A 17,394-nucleotide genomic window follows, 5' to 3' on the forward strand; every position below is an offset into this window, starting at 1 on the left:
ACCATGAGGTGCTGAGAAAAAGGTATATTCTTTTGCTTTAGGAGGAAATGTTCTATATATCTGTTAAATCCAATTGGTCCAAAGCTTCAATTAGTTTCACTGTGTCCCTGTTTAGTTTCTGTTTTCCTGATCAGTCCATTGAGGAGAGTGGAGTGTTGAAGTCACCCACAATTATTGTGTTAGGTGCAATGTGTGCTTTGAGCTTTAGTAAAGTTTCTTTTACCAATGAGGGTGCCCTTGCATTTGGAGCATAGATGTTCAGAATTGAGAGTTCTTCTTGGTGGATTTTTCCTTTGACCAGCAAAAAGTGTCTTTCTGTGTCTCTTTTGATGACTTTAGGTTGAAAGTCAATTTTATCTGATATTAGAATGGCTACTCCAGCTTGTTTCCTGAGACCATTTGCTTGTAAAATTGTCTTCCAGCCTTTTACTCTAAGGTAGTGTTTGTCTTTGACACTGAGGTGTGTTTTCTGTATGCAGCAAAATGTCCTGTCTACGTATCCAGTCTGTTAATCTATGTCTTTCTATTGGAGAATTGAGTTCATTGATGTTAAGAGATATTAAGGAATAGTGATTATTACTCCCTGTCATTTTTGATGTTATTTTTATATTTGAGTGTTTATCTTCTTTTGGGTTTGATGAAAGAAGGTTACTATCTTGCTTTTTCCAGAGTGTAGTTTCCCTCCTTGTATTGGAGTTTTCCACCTGTTATTCTTTGCAGGGCTGGGTTTGTGGAAAGATATTGTGTAAATTTGGTTTTGTCATGGAATATCTTGGTTTCTCCATCTATGGTGATTGAGAGTTTTGCTGGGTATAGTAGTCTTGGCTGACATTTGTGTTCTCTTAGAGTCTGCATGAGATCTGCCCAGGATCTTCTAGCTTTCATGGTGAGAAGTCTGGTGTAATTCTGATAGGTCTTCTTTTATATGTTACTTGGCCTTTTTCTCTTACTGCCTTTAAAATTCTTTCTTTGTTTAGTACATTTGGGGTTTTGATTATTATGTGATGGGAGGTATTTCTATTCTGGTCCAATCTGTTTGGAGTTCTGTAGGCTTCTTGTATATTCATGGGCATCTCTCTCTTTAGGTTAGGGAAGTTTTCTTCCATAATTTTGTTGAAGATATTTGCTGGCCCTTTAAGTTGTAAATCTTTACTCTTATCTATATCTATAAATCCTTAGGTTTGGTCTTCTCATTGTGTCCTGGATTTCCTGGATGTTTTGGGTTACAAGCTTTTTGCATTTTCCATTTTCTTTGACTGTTGAGTCCATGGTTTCTAGAGTATCTTTGGCATCAGAGATTCTTTCTATTATCTCTTGTATTCTGTTGTTGATATTTGCGTCTATGGCCCCTGATTTCTTCCCAAGGTTTACTATCTCCAAAGTTGTCTCCCTTTGTGATTTCTTAGTTGTTTCTACTTCTATTTTTAGATCCTGGATGGTTTTGCTCAGTTCCTTTACTTGTTTGTGTTTTCCTGTAATTCTTTAAGAGATTTTTGTGTTTCCTTTTTCATGACTTTTGCCTGGTGACTCAATTTCTCCTGCATTTCTTTAAGTGATTTTTGCGTTTCCTCTTTATTGACTTCTATCTGTTGATCCATATTCTCCTGAATTTCTTTAAGTAATTTTTGTGATTCAATTGTAAGAGCTTCTAACTTATTCATGTTCCCCTGTATTTCTTTAAGAGATTTATTTATGTCCTTTTTGTGTTCCTCTAACAGCATAATGACCGGTGATTTTAAATCCAAATCTTGTTTTTCTGGTGTGTTGGGGTATCCAGGACTTGCTGTTGTTGGAGAATAGGGTTCAGATGCTGCCATTATGCCTTGGTTTCTGTTAGTAATGTTCCTACATGTGCCTTTAGCCATCTAGTTCTCATGGTGTTAGATGGTCTTGTTGTCACTGGCTGGCGTTTGAACTTCCTGTGAGCCTGTAAGGCTACTTCCACAACCCTGGATGACTAGGTTTTCCTTGGCACAGATTGCTGATGTGCTGCCCTCCTCTTGGGTGCCCTTAGAGCCTGGTGTGTCTTGCCTCAAGCAATGCTATACTTGGATGTCTCTGTGAACCTGGTGCTGCCCGTCTGCTCCGTCTGGGAGCGAAGATGGCAGATGCTGCGGAGACCTTTTCCAAGTGCTGATCACTCTGCAGGGCAAACGACCACCGACAGGGTTGGCACACAGATGGCCTGCAGAGCTGCCCAGGCCCTGGGTGCAGGCAAAAGCCTGACAGGATGAGACCCAAGCAATGTTAGCCTTGGGCTATGTCTGCATACCTGATGCTGTCTGTTAGATCTCTCTGGCGTCTTGCTTTTCTCTGTTTCAACTCTGCTTTCCAGAATGAGAAGCTCCTTGTCTTCTGACACGATTTGCTTTTCACAGGAACCTAAGGTATAACTCTCCTTCCAACAAGGAATTTCTCCACCACAAATTCAGCTGGAACCATGTGTACCCCTTGGTTGATGGCTTAGTCCCTCTCTCCTATTCTTTAACCTTCCGTAGTGTAAAAATTCAAGAACAAGCCTTACCCAAATGCGGGTGACTTTGACTTGGGGTTCCCAGCCTCTACATCTATGAGAGGTTTCTTTTTTTTTTTAAGATTATGTTAAATTATATGTAATTGGATATATAAATAACCCAGTGTGGTGGTTTGACTATGCTTGGCCCATAGGGAGTGGCATTGTTAGGAGGTGTGGCCTTGTTGGAGAAAATGTGTTACTGTGGGTGTGGACTTCAGAGGCCTCCTCCTATGCTCAGGCTCCACCCATTGCAGAAAAGAGCTTCCTCCTAGCTATCTGAGGATGCCCATCTTTCCTGGCTGCCTTCAGTTCAAGATGAAGCACTCTTAGCTCCTTTCTCATTAACTCTACTCCCCCCCAAACCCCCGCTATTATTGAAGAATAGCCTTCTAATTGGTGACAGTTTGGAACTGTAGACATGCATCAGTTAGCTACTGATGAGAAGTCACAGGACCAAGGACTTACGTGAACTCCAGCTGGATGGCGTACTCTTTGGAGATGAAGGGTATCTGGTCTGGGGCCAGGCGCTTCGCCAGCTGCAGAGCACTGTCCCAGTGCTGCAGGTCCCGCCTCATCTGTTGGAAAGACAAGTCCTAAGGTCCAGAAAGGCACAGTGCTTTGCAAAGTCACCAAAGAAAGCCAGGCTTAGGAAAAGGTACGGGAGTCTTCTAGACTTTACAAAAATCTTAGCTATTCTGGTAGCTTGTGCTCCTCTCAAAAGTCAATCCTATCTAACAAAAAATAGTTTTTAGTATTTTTTCGAATAGTGAGAAATTAAAGCTAATATCATCAATTAACTGAAATTTTCACCTTAGAAGGACACCAATAAAGAACTAGGAAACAATTTAGAAGTTGATTTCCTTCTTCCCTTCATTGGCGAGGCAGGATTTTGCTATGTAGTCCTGGCTGGCCTAGAACTCACTATGTAGCCTAGGCTAACTTTGAACTTGCTGCAACCTTCCTGTGTCTGTTTCCTGCTGTGATTGCAGACATGAGCTGCTAACCTGGCTGGAATTAATGCACTTTTTCTTTTTTCTTTCGTTTTTTTTTTTTTTAAGTTTCACTTATTTATGTCTGTGTGCATGAGTACATGTGTGTTACAGTGTGTGGAGGTCAGAGGACAACTCACAAGAGTCAGTTTTCTCCTTGTATCATGTGGGTTCTGGGGATCAAAGACAAGTCACCAGGCTTGGTGGCCAGTGCCTTACCAGGTGAGTCATCTTTCTGGCCTGATACAGGTTCTTAGGTAATTTGAAGCTATGTTGCAACATAACAGAAAACACAACATAGAAAGTATCTTTCTTCCTGGATCCTGTGGTCTCTTACAAGTACTTGGCAAACAATCCCAGATTTCTCAGGTCACTACCGAAGAATCTGTGTGGTTCATTCCTCACTGACTTAGACTAAGGAATTCCTAAGTAACCTTTCTGAGTGCTGTCTTCTTACCTGGTCTAGAGCACGAGCTTATTTTATTTCTTACAGCTAATCTTTTGCGATATTCTTGGTCCATTTCAAAGATCCAGAAATGGAAGCAAAGACAGGCCAGGTCTTATACCAGGTTACAAGGCCAGTAAGAGAGAGCAGGAGGGAAGCAGGGCCCTCTTCACCTAAATGCCTTGTCCTGATGGGTGAGGCTGGAGGAACTTCAGGGCGACAGAGGCCTCCATTCTGAGCCATCACCTCAGAGTCTTCATGAAGCTAATGGCACTTGTGTAACTATTGCACAATAATAAGTCTATATTATATATTATAATATAAATGTACTACAAGAGATAGATGCATCTTTGAGAAGAGATGACCAGAAGTTTAGAGTTTGCTGATTTCTGGCTACTAATAGTTATATCAGTTACTTCTAATTAATTGTGCTCTAAACCCATTTTCTTGCCCTACTACCCTGAGGGTTAGGCATTATTACCCACACCTTAAAGAAGAAGGACCTAAGCAAAGAGAGGTCAAAGGACATGCTCAAGGTCACAAATGGGTGGAATCCAAATCCAGATGTGCCTCACAAGTCTGCCCCGGCTGAGCTGGAACTATAGCACTGCTCCTGCCTTTGTGTCTTGAGCGCTGGGTTGTCAGGGAGCCTATGCCCTTCAGCTGGCTGTCTGGGTCTTCAGGCCTCCCTTCCCCTCCGACTCTGGAGTTGGCCCCATGTTCTGTTCAGTTCCCCATCTGCGACCTTTAGCTCCTCACACAGAGGAACGTCCCATGAGGGAACTAGAAGATCAACGTGCTTCAGGTGCTCAAGTGGGAGGCAGAAGAAATAACAGCACTACTGTCTAAGATTTAGTTGAGGGGGTTAAACGAGTTAATATAGGTCGGGTGCTTAGGATGGCACCTGGCAACACAACCAATCAATAAACGACATCTACTTTTCCTTTTACAGTTTTGTAAGTTATACAGTCTTTTCTCTTTGGACCCATTTAGACTTTGAATTATTTAGCAATGCTACAACACCATGCCTTTTTATGCCTCCACTGAAGGCAGAATGAAAGCGCTTTTGAAGTTAATGAGCACACAGGGGCTCTGAAAGTGGAATGTCTACTTGGCAGGAGAGGAAGCCGGGTGGTGCCTGGCGCTGCCAAGTCTGACTGGAGAGAAGGGTGACTGCCCGTTCTCTGTGCTGCCATACCTCCAGGGCTGCCACAGGGCAGTTGGATGCCAGGTACAGGTCCTGAGCCAGGTTGAAGTCATTAGTAAACATGGCGAGATGTCCCGCCAAAAGATTGTAGTCCTCGATTCCCTACAAAGAAAAGCAGTTTTGATGAGAAGAAATATAAGGATTTTATTTTTCAAAGGCTTTGCTCAGTAGGAAGTATCAGACTACCTATTCAGTTGTTTGAATTGAGACTAAAACGTAGAATGTTGAATAAGCAACATCTATACTGTGATGTAGTGAGTCACGAAACACTGCATACCTTTATTTGTTCCAAGGACATCACTGTGCCAACGTCCCCCATGGTCCGGGACACTCGGATGGCGAACTCCACCTCCATGTGATGCAGACAGGCTCTGGCCAGCTCACTCCACGAAGTGCGGTCGTTCAGCATCTTGCATATATCCCAAGCATCAGAAAACCTAGGATTGAGTGCACAGACTGAACCATGGCTCTTCTTGTCTCCTGCTAAGGAGTCTTTGGACAGCATGTCACCAGATATTATGCGCTAGAGAACTCCTCAAAACATTTCTTAACCTATACTTAGCACCTGCAAGTTATAAAATGCAAAGATTTTTTTCTTTGCATAGTTTTCTTACCTTCCTGATGTATATGTGTGGGAGTGTACACATGTGCTATTGTGCGTGACTATGGAGGTTGGAGGAGGACTTAAAGTACCCTGCTCTGTTGCCGTAATCCCTTGCAGGGACTTTGACTGAATGTGGATTGCACAGTTTTGGAATAAGGCAGGCCAGGCAGCCCCAGCCACTCCCATCTTTGTATGTGGGTCCCAGGATCTGAACTCAGGTTCCCAGACTGGGGCAGCATCTCCCAGCCCCCTTCTTACCATCTTCTATCGTCAGAATTTACTCTCTGTAATCAGCCCCTCCCCACCACCAATTAAATTATTTTTGTTCTCGCTTAAACCTAATAAAACTAGCACTCCAGGCTGTCCATGGTGGCACACACCTTTAATTCTAGCACTTGGGAGGCAGAAACAGGAGGATCTCTGTGAGTCTGAGGCCAGTCTGGTCTACAAAGAGGCCAACCAGGGATATCTAGAGAGATCATATCTCAAACAACAATAAAACAAAACAAAAACAAAAAACAAAACAAAACCAAAAACCAAAACAAAACAAAACACCCTAGTACTCTAACCCTACAAATATGTACATTTCAGAGTTCAGCAAATAGATGCTTAGGCACAGTGTGTGGAGGCCAGAGGACGATCTTGGGTGTTGTTTTCAATTCACATGCTATGCAGGCTGGGCTGAGTAGCCAGAGAGCCTCACAATCCAGCTGTGCTTATGCCATTATAGCCGGCTTCTTTTCAGTGTGGGTTCTGGGAACTGAACTCAGGTCCTCATGTTTGCAAGGCAAGCACTTTAACCCAAGCTACCTCCCTGGGCCCTCGTATCCATGATGTAAGCTATGTCTATCTACTGGACAGGCCATGAAGACAAAGAGCTGCTTCCGCCATTTCCACTCCTACCTACCGTTTGAGCATCAGGGTCTGCGTCAGCATTTGCCTCAGGTCAGTAGGCTCCGTGTCTTTTAGGCTGTCGAGGAAGCTGTGGGTGCTGAGGTAGATGGAGTTGATTTTCCCACTCTGGGTCTGACAGGTCAGTTCTCCATTATATAACAGCAAAGGCTTATGGGAGAAGGGAAGTTTAGTGCCACCAGCCAAAATAACCTTGGATCCTGTATCAGGAAACGGACCAATTAATACCGCAAGCTAATGTTTGGCACAAATAGCAGAAAGCTTTCAGCTTTACTACAATGGAGATTCATTTATCAGTAAAAGTACAGTGCGTGATTGGTACCTTGGATGGTGTCCTTGTGAAACACATACGTGTACACCTTGTCATCATCATAAGCAATAAATACCCCTTTATCCATTGGCCAGTTTTCCCAGAGAACACCTTTAATGGTTGGCGAGAAGTCTGGAATCTCATAGGTCGCATCATTAACCTACAAGATAGGATTCACAAACTTGTCTCATGCGCCTGTCATTAAAGACTGCCTTGTCGGGAGCAGAATGGCTCCCCGGCCCATCTCCGAGCCAGCATCACCTCCTCCCCCAGCAGGAGAGCTGCCCTTCTGATGACTAGACTGTGTTCATCTTGGAAGAAAATCCCCAGAACAGGCAAATCCAGGACATCATACAAAACTGGACTAGTTTATAGGAAAAACTGTAAGTTTAGACACAATGGCTCCAAGTTACTAAAATGCTGTCCAGGATGCGTGGAATAACTTTCTTGCTTGTTTATTTTTGAGTCAAGGCTTGAGCAGCTGAAGCTAGCCTGGGCTACATTGAACAATAACACACAGTCTCCACAACAATGTCTCCACACAATGAAAACTTTCCCTTAGACAGATACTATAAACATTTTAGAACAGCAGACAAGTTTTCCTGGCATTGCTCACTAATGGGATATTACAAAGGTGACAGCAAAGGATGACAGTCCTATGCTTTCTGGAAGAGAAAACTTATTTGGTGAATACTTCATTAAAAGAAACTTTTTAAGCAGACAGTGGCAGACGCCAGAGTGGTCTCAATAGCAAGTTCGAGGACAGCCAGGGCTACACAGTGGAGAGACCCTGTCTCAGAAACAGAGAAAGTAGCAACAATCCCATTCTTATTTTATTGCACTAATAACTTGGGCATCTTCAGTTTTTGTTTTGTTTGCTAGCACTGGAAACGGAGCCCAGGAATGGAGCCTGCTAAGTGAGCACTTTGCCAGCACCGAGTTACATTTTCAAATTTTCTAGACTTACAGGACAATAAACAAATCCATCACTTTTCTCGTCAATGAAAACCAGTCTGGTTCCATTTGGATCAGGAAACAGCTTTTTCACGCCAACCGGATGCCGGTAATCATTGACAAACTGCCAGTCTTCAATGAAGAAATACTGAATGCTGCCAGTCTAAAAAAAACCAACAACAAAAAGGAGAAAAACAAAATAAACAAGGTCTAATCAAGGAACTGTAAAATGTGGTTAAGAAAACACTGACTTTCCACATAAAATTATCCAAAAGATAATCTTAAAAGAAAAAAATAGTATTACTCTTGGTAAAGGAAGAGGCTAATACGTTTAATATTTTGGAAGGTATGATCTCTGGAGAAATAAAATGGGAATTCAGAAGTGATTCAATAATCTAGTGACCGTAATATGCATAGTGATATGCGGTCACAATCCATTCATAGATTTCCTACTTGCTAGAAAACTTAAAACCCCCCAGCAGAACCCAATTAAACAACCACCAACCACACAGGGGGTGGGGGCTGTGCAGTCTGTGACCCCAACTCCACAGCAGGCTAGGTAGTCTGGTGTCCAAGTCATCACTCCTCCATCTGCCTACCTTGGGGAATGCACACGAGGCAGACTTGCCTGCTTCCAGGGCTGCATGGAGCCATCCAAGGCACTTTCCTTAGGGTTTAGCTTTGAGTCTGGACTGCCTGGCTGTGCGTCTGGCTCCTTGAGTCTAGGGAGGCCCTGCAGGCTACAGATGACCGTGTGCTCATCCGGCTTGGCTGTGTCTACCCACTGTAGCTTGTTGTCTGCCTACTCATGTATACAACCAAATCCAAACCTGCTCAGAGCTGCTCAGAAGTACTGAGCGATCTGACAGGCTCCTCCGGTGGAATCCACAAAACACACATGGAAAAAAGTGTCTACACAATTCTAATAAATGTTGCCAAAAAGTTGAAGATGACTAACTCGCTTTTTGGAGGCAAGTACTACCAAGAACACTAGGCAAAAGTACTATAGAAAACAAGAAACCAAATAGAGCATGCCTTTAATTACAGCACCGGCAGAGGCAAGCGGATCTCTGTGTGTTCAAGGCCATCTTGGTCTATATACAATGTTCCAGGTCAGCCAAGAATACACAGGAAGACCCACCTCACACAAAAAACAAACAAAACAAAACAAAATCCTCCCCAAACTGAAACGGTAGTACAACAGGGTTGGAAGGAAACTCAGCAGGTAAGACTACTGGTTTTTCCAGCGGACCGGGGTTCAATTCCCAGCACCAATGGTGGCACACAACTGTCTGTAACTCTAACACCAGGGGGATTATCTGACATCCTCTTCTGGCCTCAGAGGCCACCAAGCACATGGTGCTTGGTGTACATGGTATACAGAGATAACATGCAGTCAAAGCACCCAGACACATAGGATTTAAATTGAAAAAATGTGTGTGTATAACATATTTTTATATAGATATACATACATACATTTATACATACATACATACATTTATATACATATATATTATATATTTTTTCTTTGTATTTTTTAAATCCAAGTTTTAGTAAATGATCTTAACAATGTAAAAGGAGAATATATTAACACACATGAAGGAAAGTCCGGTTGGAAGAGCTATGTGACAAGTGGCAGATAACTGAGTTGACAGAGTTCCACACATCAGATTCCAGAGTCTACCCTCGGCATTACACAATTAAAACTGCTTTAACCACCAGGCACTCATGCTGCTAGGTTCTAACAAAGCATATAAATAGCCAGTCACTTATTTATTTGTATTGAGTGCAATAAAAGGAGGGAAAAATAGGAAGAGGCTGGAGATTGTAAAGTAGGAATTAGAACTTGTCTGTGCTCTGCCTTCCAGAAGCTAATACGTACATCAGTTCCATAGATGAGGAAATCACTAGTTAGGGCGTGGCATAAAATCCGGCACTTATCATCCACTGCGGGAAAGAGCCGAGTCTCACGTTCTTCCTGAGCATCCAACATTTCATTCTCTATCTAAAACATAAAGATGTTTTCCATTTAGGGGCTCATTGATTTATCTAAGTAAATCAGGCGCACAGCTAGGGAAAGCGTCTTTTTCCCAAGTTCAGCTTCTCCCTTAGGCCAGCCTACGCACAGAACAGCTGGCCCACAAGGGCAGCCCTGAGCATCCTTTATTTAGTGGGAGGTTTATGTGCAGCAGCTCAGCTGCTGTCCAGCTGCAGATTTCCTCAGCTTCCTGCATGCAGAGTCAAGAAATGGATGTGTGCATAGGTACCCTGGTCTAGAATCCTGTCTGCACAGGTGCTGGTCTCTGGAAGAGCTCAAGAGGCACAGTTTGGTGGATCCCTACGTGCACCCTGGCCAGTTACAGCAGCGAGTGTGTTCTCTTTAGGTACTCCCAGCTCATCTATGCTTCCGGCTAGATGCAAATCACCAACCAGGCCGTTTCATTAGAGCTGATGCTCTACGGGCCCTTCCAGGGCACAGCGGTCAGCTGCACGTCTCACACCGTCAGGAAGGCTCTGCGCATCCTTTACCCACGTGGGGCTTCCTAGATAGCCTGGACATTGTTTCCTGGCCAGGGGTCTTGGTAATGGGACAATCAAATTTAGGCTTCCAGGATATGAGGATTATACTTACCAAATGTAACTGGATTTTGCCTTCAAAGAGTGCAGCAGCATAGTCCGAATGAAGGCAGATGCTGGCTACTGTTCCCAGATATTCCACATCTTTTAACTTTTTGACAACTGTAGCAATTTCAAAAACATGTAAACACATTAAATTATAGGTAAAAATACTGCATTTATGCATTTGTGGATGATTGTTCATTGTATACTTGGCAACGATCCTCTGAACTAAACCTTATTTCAGCCACTCTAAAGAAAAAGCTTCTTTTAGCTGCCAAGTAAGTTTACCCTCGGGGGTTCCCTAATGGCCTAAGAGGAACAAAACAACAACAAATAAAAATCACAAGCAAAACAAATGCTGCTCTAGTGACAAGAAGTTAAGAGAGTTTTCTACTTAATGTGTCAGTTCTTGGGCTTTTTATCTGACCTAGAGTTGGGGAAAAAAAGACCAAGTTCCCTTATATGTTAACAGCATTACTCGAAGAACAAAACCAGGAAGGAATGGACACTGTCAGCTACGCTCTGCTCACTCGGGTGCGCCTCAACCACACGGTGTGGAGACAGGTCACACACTTAACTTCACCTCCTGGGCCTCACGACCCCTGTAAAGCAGCTTTATCTTCCAGATAGCCAAGCTCCCAGGGAAGCTATAGTTCTTCAGCTGACACAGACAGGGCCTCTGTAATGGAAGCTCTCCTGCCATGCAGAAGTCATGTAAAGATTTTAGAGTAGAAACAAAGCCATGTAAGTTAAGAAAGATGTCAGAACGAAGACGAGTGGGAGACGCAGGTTGAAACGTCACTTCTAGAGCTTTCCAAATGCCACGGAAATGGACCACCATACACGATGACAACAAATGGACTTGGACTTGCCGTTTTCACCAAGGACATAAAACCAAGCTCGGTTATTCATCCCCACGGCCAGATGATAGAGCCCCACTGCGACAAAGTTGGGTTCCACATCCACGGAAACTGTGACTGGCGGCTCCTACAACACAGGATTGGAACAGTGCTGAACCAACTGTTACGGCCATTTTTGACTTATAAACAAAGGACAGACCATACGATTTACATACTCCTTCAATGAGGTTGGCCACAGTGACCTCAAGGAGGGAGGTGAGATACGCAATCCTTGTGTGACAGGCGTCCCCGAGGATGGGCAACTTGGTCAGGAAGACATGCAGTGAACCTCTTTGGGTAGACAGGGCTAGCAATTGGCCGTCATCGGTCCAGGATAAGGTACCCAGCCCTAAAACAATTTGTAAAATAAACCATCATTCAAAAATATAATGTATTGCTGCAGGCAATCAAATAAACATCTTCATGTAAAAGGCATAAGAACGTTAAACATTTTCCTCCCTAAATCATCTTGCTCTGCCACTCTACACTAATAAGAGAGCTTGGGTGCTGAATCATTTCACTGTGGCTCCACCAAAGGCTACATCCTTTGTACATCTGGGATTAGGGCCAAGTTTGCCATACGCCTCTGATACAAAAGTGTACTTACAACTTTTTAGTCAAGCAGTACAACCTAACACAATTCCTAAAGTAAGGAAACTATTTTAGGGCACTCAGGGAAGGTGTTAATTTTATTCCTTCTACAAGAATGCAAAGCACACAACCATCACTATTCTTTACAATAATGACGACAAAATACCAACTGGCTTCAGCAAGGACCATACCTTTATTTTCATCATCCAGATTAATTATAGCATACATGTCTCTCAGTTCTGTCAGATCATGGATTTTTATGCTGAAAAGTAAAGAAAAAGAAGCATAGATTTATATTGGGTTCATTCTGGCATTTTTATACATCATTTCTACTCACTCACACACACACACACACACACACACATCTGGCATTTTTATACATCATTTCTAGTCACTCACTCACACACACACACACATCTGGTGGCATTTTATACATCATTTCTAGTCTTTCTCTCTCTCTCTTTCTCTCTCACACACACACACACACACTCACACACACACACTCACACACACACACACACACACACACACACACAAGGCCCTGGTTTGTATTGTGCCCATTCTGGCATTTTTATACATTGTTTCTGGTCCCTCCCCCACCCCTCCAGGCCCTGCTGTTGGAAGCCCCCTCCCGACTTCCATCACTCTGGGAGTGCTCTGCTCCCAGCTTCAGCTCAGAGTCAACGGCCCCCTCTGTGTGCTCTGGAGGCCACTTTCAGGTTGCAGGTTGCTGTGAGTACTGGCTAGGAAAGACTGGCAGACAAATGAAGGGCTCCCGGTTGAGCTGGTGCAACGCTGAAATCTGGTCTTGTCCTTTAATTGGCCTGTTACTACTTAGCTTCCAAAGCCCTTCAGCCCTGTCCCAGTTTACAGCTGGATGGGGGAGAGGCAGGAGAGTGCCCCTTGTAATCTGAAATGCCCATTTTAATTTTAAGATTGACTTTCTAGTATAGGCCCCTTCATTCTTTTGCCCTGAGGCACAGAACCCTTAGATGTCTCCTTTGTTCCCCGGCCTTGCTATGTTATCAAGAGACTGCGTGCTGACCATGTGAGTATGGACAGGGAAGTAGAGAACTTAAAACCTTTTCTCATTGTAAACATGTTCACAGCCCAGGAAAGTGTGGGGTCACACGCACATCAACCGCAGAGCTTGGTTGATTCTCTTGAGTCCCCCACATTCCCAGAGATCTGTAGCTCTGACTAACCAGTTATCTCCACATGTGGCAGCTTTGTTCAGAGTCTGTGACAAGGCCACACTGGTTAGATTATCCTTATGGTCACGAGCCTTAAATATCTCTTGCCCGACTTCTGGAAAGTGAGTAGAAATGGCCAAAAACGTCCCACGGGAAAAGCCAATCATGACGTAGCCATCTCCATACCTGTGAAGCAAAGCGATAACAGGATTAAAAAGGAGAGGAGCTATGGAGGGCAAAATGACAAAAGCCTAAATGTGGTGAAACGTAATTCCTCAAGGGCCCTACTGTGCATTAGACGACACGCCAAGTGGTGTTACACATAAACTCAGACTACAATGAGAAAAATACCATATACAGAATACAAGGTTATGGATGGATAGACTTAAACATGATAGGCAAGGAGAAAACACCTGTTTCCCCTATAATTAGCGTTCTGTACATACCAACTATAGCAGACGATGTTGCCGTAGGCTTGCTGAAACTCCAGATCGACCGGGTTATCTGGTTCATTCAGATGAAAAAGAAACAACGTTTTCTTGCCAACTACTGCACTTATCTACCAGAAAAGATCAGGAGACGAATGGAATGAATTACTTGGCATTTCATGAGAAGATCAACAAACAAGTCCAAAAAGCTGAACCCCACTCTGAGAACAGAGAGCCAAAGGTGGATGTGCTAAATGCTAACATTAGTATACAACATAACTAACCAAAAAAAAATTACTGATGTACGTCTGGCAAAGGTCTTTGGCTTTATATATTTTCAATGTACTCTTTAAGCTGTACAGTCTTGTCAAGTCTCTGTACCTCTCCCCAGATCTTGTGCTATTTAGGAGAGTGACTCGGGCATAATTTTTACTGCAGCTGAATTCACTTTGGCCACATAGAGTCTCTCATTCTAAGTGGCTGCTTGGCTTGTGAGGCAGCCGAGCGAGGTATGCATTCCTAAGGGTAGGCGGCTGATTTTAGCATCACTTTCCATCACTTGCTGTGTGGCTGAAGTGGGATCCCTGTGTTACTCATGCGAAAGGAGAACAACAGGGCACCCAAATGTCAGGGAGGGAGAAGTCTATACTAACTTAGGTTAGAGAGGACACCTGGCTGCATTTCCTGGACTCTAAAATGCCATCGAGTACAGCGGCAGAAATTCAAAACATAGCTTTTCAGGAAAGAAAGAAACACCACCTCCTTCCATATTTTCATGTTGATTATGATAATTATCAGGACTCTAGAATGTCACAATCCAGCAAAAAAATTGTACCTGTTACAGATATGTAAGCTATGATTTTTCAGAGTTCTGTTTACCATTTGACAAAGTGAGGAAAAAAAACTCAAATCACATAGAAATCGGTGTTCTGTTCTTAAAGGGACCGCCATGTTTTGCTGCCACAGGAGGGGCCGCAACCCCAGCCGTAACAGGAAATGCCCTCACCTGCTGGCATGTGAAGCAAGTAGCAGTGACAAACACAACCTTTAGGCCTGAGAGACTAAGGCTTACCCTTGATTAAAGAAACAATAAATTTCTCAAAGTCCGAGCCGGACGAGAGAGGGAAGCTGACTGACTATGGAACTAGCAAACGATTTGGGCGCTTACTGTGTTTTCAGCAGAAGAAATTCGATCCTCCGTCTTGCTGGTGGAGAACTTGATGTCACTTGGCTCTGATTTCACTGGTGTCTACAGGGGCAAGAAGATCATCACTGTGGACAAAATCAAATCACTCGCCAGGCTGGGCTCAGCAACGGGACATGCTCTAAGCGGGTCTCAAGCCCTGGTCTCAGTTTGCAATTCCTCCCCTCTCTAAAACAAACCGTAGAGATTCATGCCAGATATTAATAAAACAAGAAGCTTGCTTCTACTTATGACAATTTTGGACTGTGAACCTGAGAATCCTACTGTCACAAACACCTAGACATTCTGGATGAAGCAGGACATACACTCTTTTAAGGAGTCAGTTAAGCTCAAGGAAGAACTTAACAGAGATCAGCAGGGCTGCACTGAAAGCAGAGGGGGCTGAGCCCGCTCAAACTGCACTCCAGCACAGCCACAGCAGGAGCGGGTGGGGCAGCAGGGAAGCCTACTTCTTGGCTGGTGGTCCGGTCAGAAAAAACAATGTTTATTTCAAAAATGCAATCCTCAACCTGCTTTCCTATCCTCATCAATGGCCTGGGGTTCCAGCTTACACACTGAGGAGTCTGGGAGCTCCTGAGGGGGGAAAAAAACTTATATAAAAAGCTGAAGGAGCCAGGCCCATCTTACCCTGAAGTACTGAGCCAAATGCTTCAAGTCTGACAAACTCTGAAGAAGATGAGCCTAAAGTTCCAAATAATGTAATTCACAAAGGAACGAGACATCGAGAGTCCCCAATACGCCATCATGAGAGACAGAGCAAGAGAGATTAGAGAATAAGAGACAGGAGGCTACTTATAAAAATGAGAAAGGGCATATTAAAGTTTTAGAAGACCATACTTTCTATTTTTCAATAGTTTTTAAAAAAGATTTATTTTATTTTATTTTATTTGTATGATTTTTGCTTACATGTATCTCCACGTACCATGTGTGTGCCTGGTGTCCTCAGTCCTAAGAGGGCATTGAAACTGGAGTTATGAAACACTGTAAACTTCCATGTGGATGCTGGGAATTGAACCCCAGCCCTCTACACGAACAAGTGCTCGTAACTGCTGAGCCATCTCTTGGCCCAGCAGACTGCACTTGCGTGCTGTAGGAGATGTATTACTGGGTAAAGTTCTGGAAGTGGTATTGTTTGGCTAGCACTGCTAGTATAGTTTTGTCAGCTTTTCTAAAAGGTCTGAACTGAAGGGCCATATCGTTTTTATCTACAGCTTCCCCAACATGTGGTCACACCAAATGTCATTTGTCAGTGTGACAGGTAAGTAATGATGTCTCAGCGTGGCTCTCATGTTCTGTAATGTTGAGTTTCATCATCATTGCGTGCTAATTATTTTATACGTGTATATACATTGCCTTTCCAGATATTTCAAGCAGAGTTTTAAAAGAACTACCAAGTATTTTCTAAAAATAAAATGTAAGGTTATCACAATATAAGACTTCCAGGAGGCTGAGGCAGCAGGATGGCCATGTGTTTAAAACCAGCCTGGGTTATGTAATGAGTTCCAGGCCAGCCTGGGCTACAAAGAGAGGCCTTGTCTCAAATTCAAGAAACAGTGGGCTGGGATGTGGCTCAGGGGTAGGGCACTGGCATAGCATACAGCTCTAGGTTCAGTTCCTAAAGCTGCAAAACCAAGACAGGACAGAACAACCAAACCAGTCTCTAGCCTCCAGATGTAAGATATATGCTGAGCAGGGTAAACAGAAGTGAAGTCACACAAGGGACACTGGGGTGATTTTCTGAACCACAACAGAGACACTCAAAAGAGGCAATATGTGTGAGGTGTGCTTTGCCTACCACGTGACACTTTCAATGGTGTGCCTACTTTTGGAAGGAGACTTCTTAAGGTTAGAAAGTGGAAACAGTTATCTTGTATGCAAATACTGGCAAGATGTAACAATCTCCCATGATGCTCTGTGGAAAAAAATATCCCCAGGTCATTTATGACTTAGGGGACCAAAAAGTGCAAGAATGCATTGGGGACGTGCAGTGTGGGCACCTGGATTCAGACACTGTAGCAGTAAACAGTGTATTTATTTGTTTCTCAAGAGCACCAGAATAGAACAGTCAGAACTGTAAGGTTACTAGAACTCAGAGTAAACAGCCTTGAGAGCGCCAGAAGAACCTTAAAAGCTATAATAGCTGGAGGCAGTGCTGAGGCTGGGTGGACAAAGATGTTTGGCATGTGTGCCCAATGGCCTGAGTCTGAGTCCCAGAATCCACATAAAGGCAGGAGGAGAGAACTGGCCCACAGAGTTGTTCTCCCATCTCTAGTCACGTGCTGTGGCACACATGTGCACTCGTGTGCATCACATGTGCACTGGAGCACGAGCACACATGTGGGCGTGACCGTATGGCTGAGCTGGGGCCCATTTAACAAGACGGGAATGGAAGCAAACGAGGCAGCCTTGGCTCTGTTCCTTTGCTAGATTTTTGGGTTTTTTGTCCCTTTCTCCCTTCCCCGGGACTGAAGTGCAGACAATCCTGGGCCAGTAGCTTTCAGCTGGCAGATAAGGATGCATCCTA

General features: G+C 43.7%; 1 protein-coding gene across 1 annotated transcript in view; it reads right to left on the reverse strand.

Moving 5' to 3' along the window:
* Wdr19 (WD repeat domain 19) overlaps positions 1-17,394 on the reverse strand; it is a 69,243-nt gene that overhangs the window by 29,511 nt on the left and 22,338 nt on the right. The window contains exons 7-20 of the mRNA XM_052199578.1: positions 14,835-14,915; positions 13,685-13,797; positions 13,251-13,424; positions 12,237-12,307; positions 11,631-11,803; positions 11,428-11,542; positions 10,569-10,675; positions 9,819-9,941; positions 7,950-8,099; positions 6,995-7,142; positions 6,668-6,872; positions 5,434-5,593; positions 5,148-5,258; positions 2,981-3,090 (exon numbers count right to left, since the gene is read on the reverse strand). Coding sequence (XP_052055538.1) covers positions 2,981-3,090; positions 5,148-5,258; positions 5,434-5,593; positions 6,668-6,872; positions 6,995-7,142; positions 7,950-8,099; positions 9,819-9,941; positions 10,569-10,675; positions 11,428-11,542; positions 11,631-11,803; positions 12,237-12,307; positions 13,251-13,424; positions 13,685-13,797; positions 14,835-14,915 — 1,841 coding nt within the window. The remainder of the gene's footprint in view (positions 1-2,980; positions 3,091-5,147; positions 5,259-5,433; positions 5,594-6,667; positions 6,873-6,994; positions 7,143-7,949; positions 8,100-9,818; positions 9,942-10,568; positions 10,676-11,427; positions 11,543-11,630; positions 11,804-12,236; positions 12,308-13,250; positions 13,425-13,684; positions 13,798-14,834; positions 14,916-17,394) is intronic.

Source organism: Apodemus sylvaticus, chromosome 11 (genome assembly GCF_947179515.1).
Source record: "Apodemus sylvaticus chromosome 11, mApoSyl1.1, whole genome shotgun sequence".
Lineage (NCBI taxonomy): Eukaryota > Metazoa > Chordata > Mammalia > Rodentia > Muridae > Apodemus > Apodemus sylvaticus.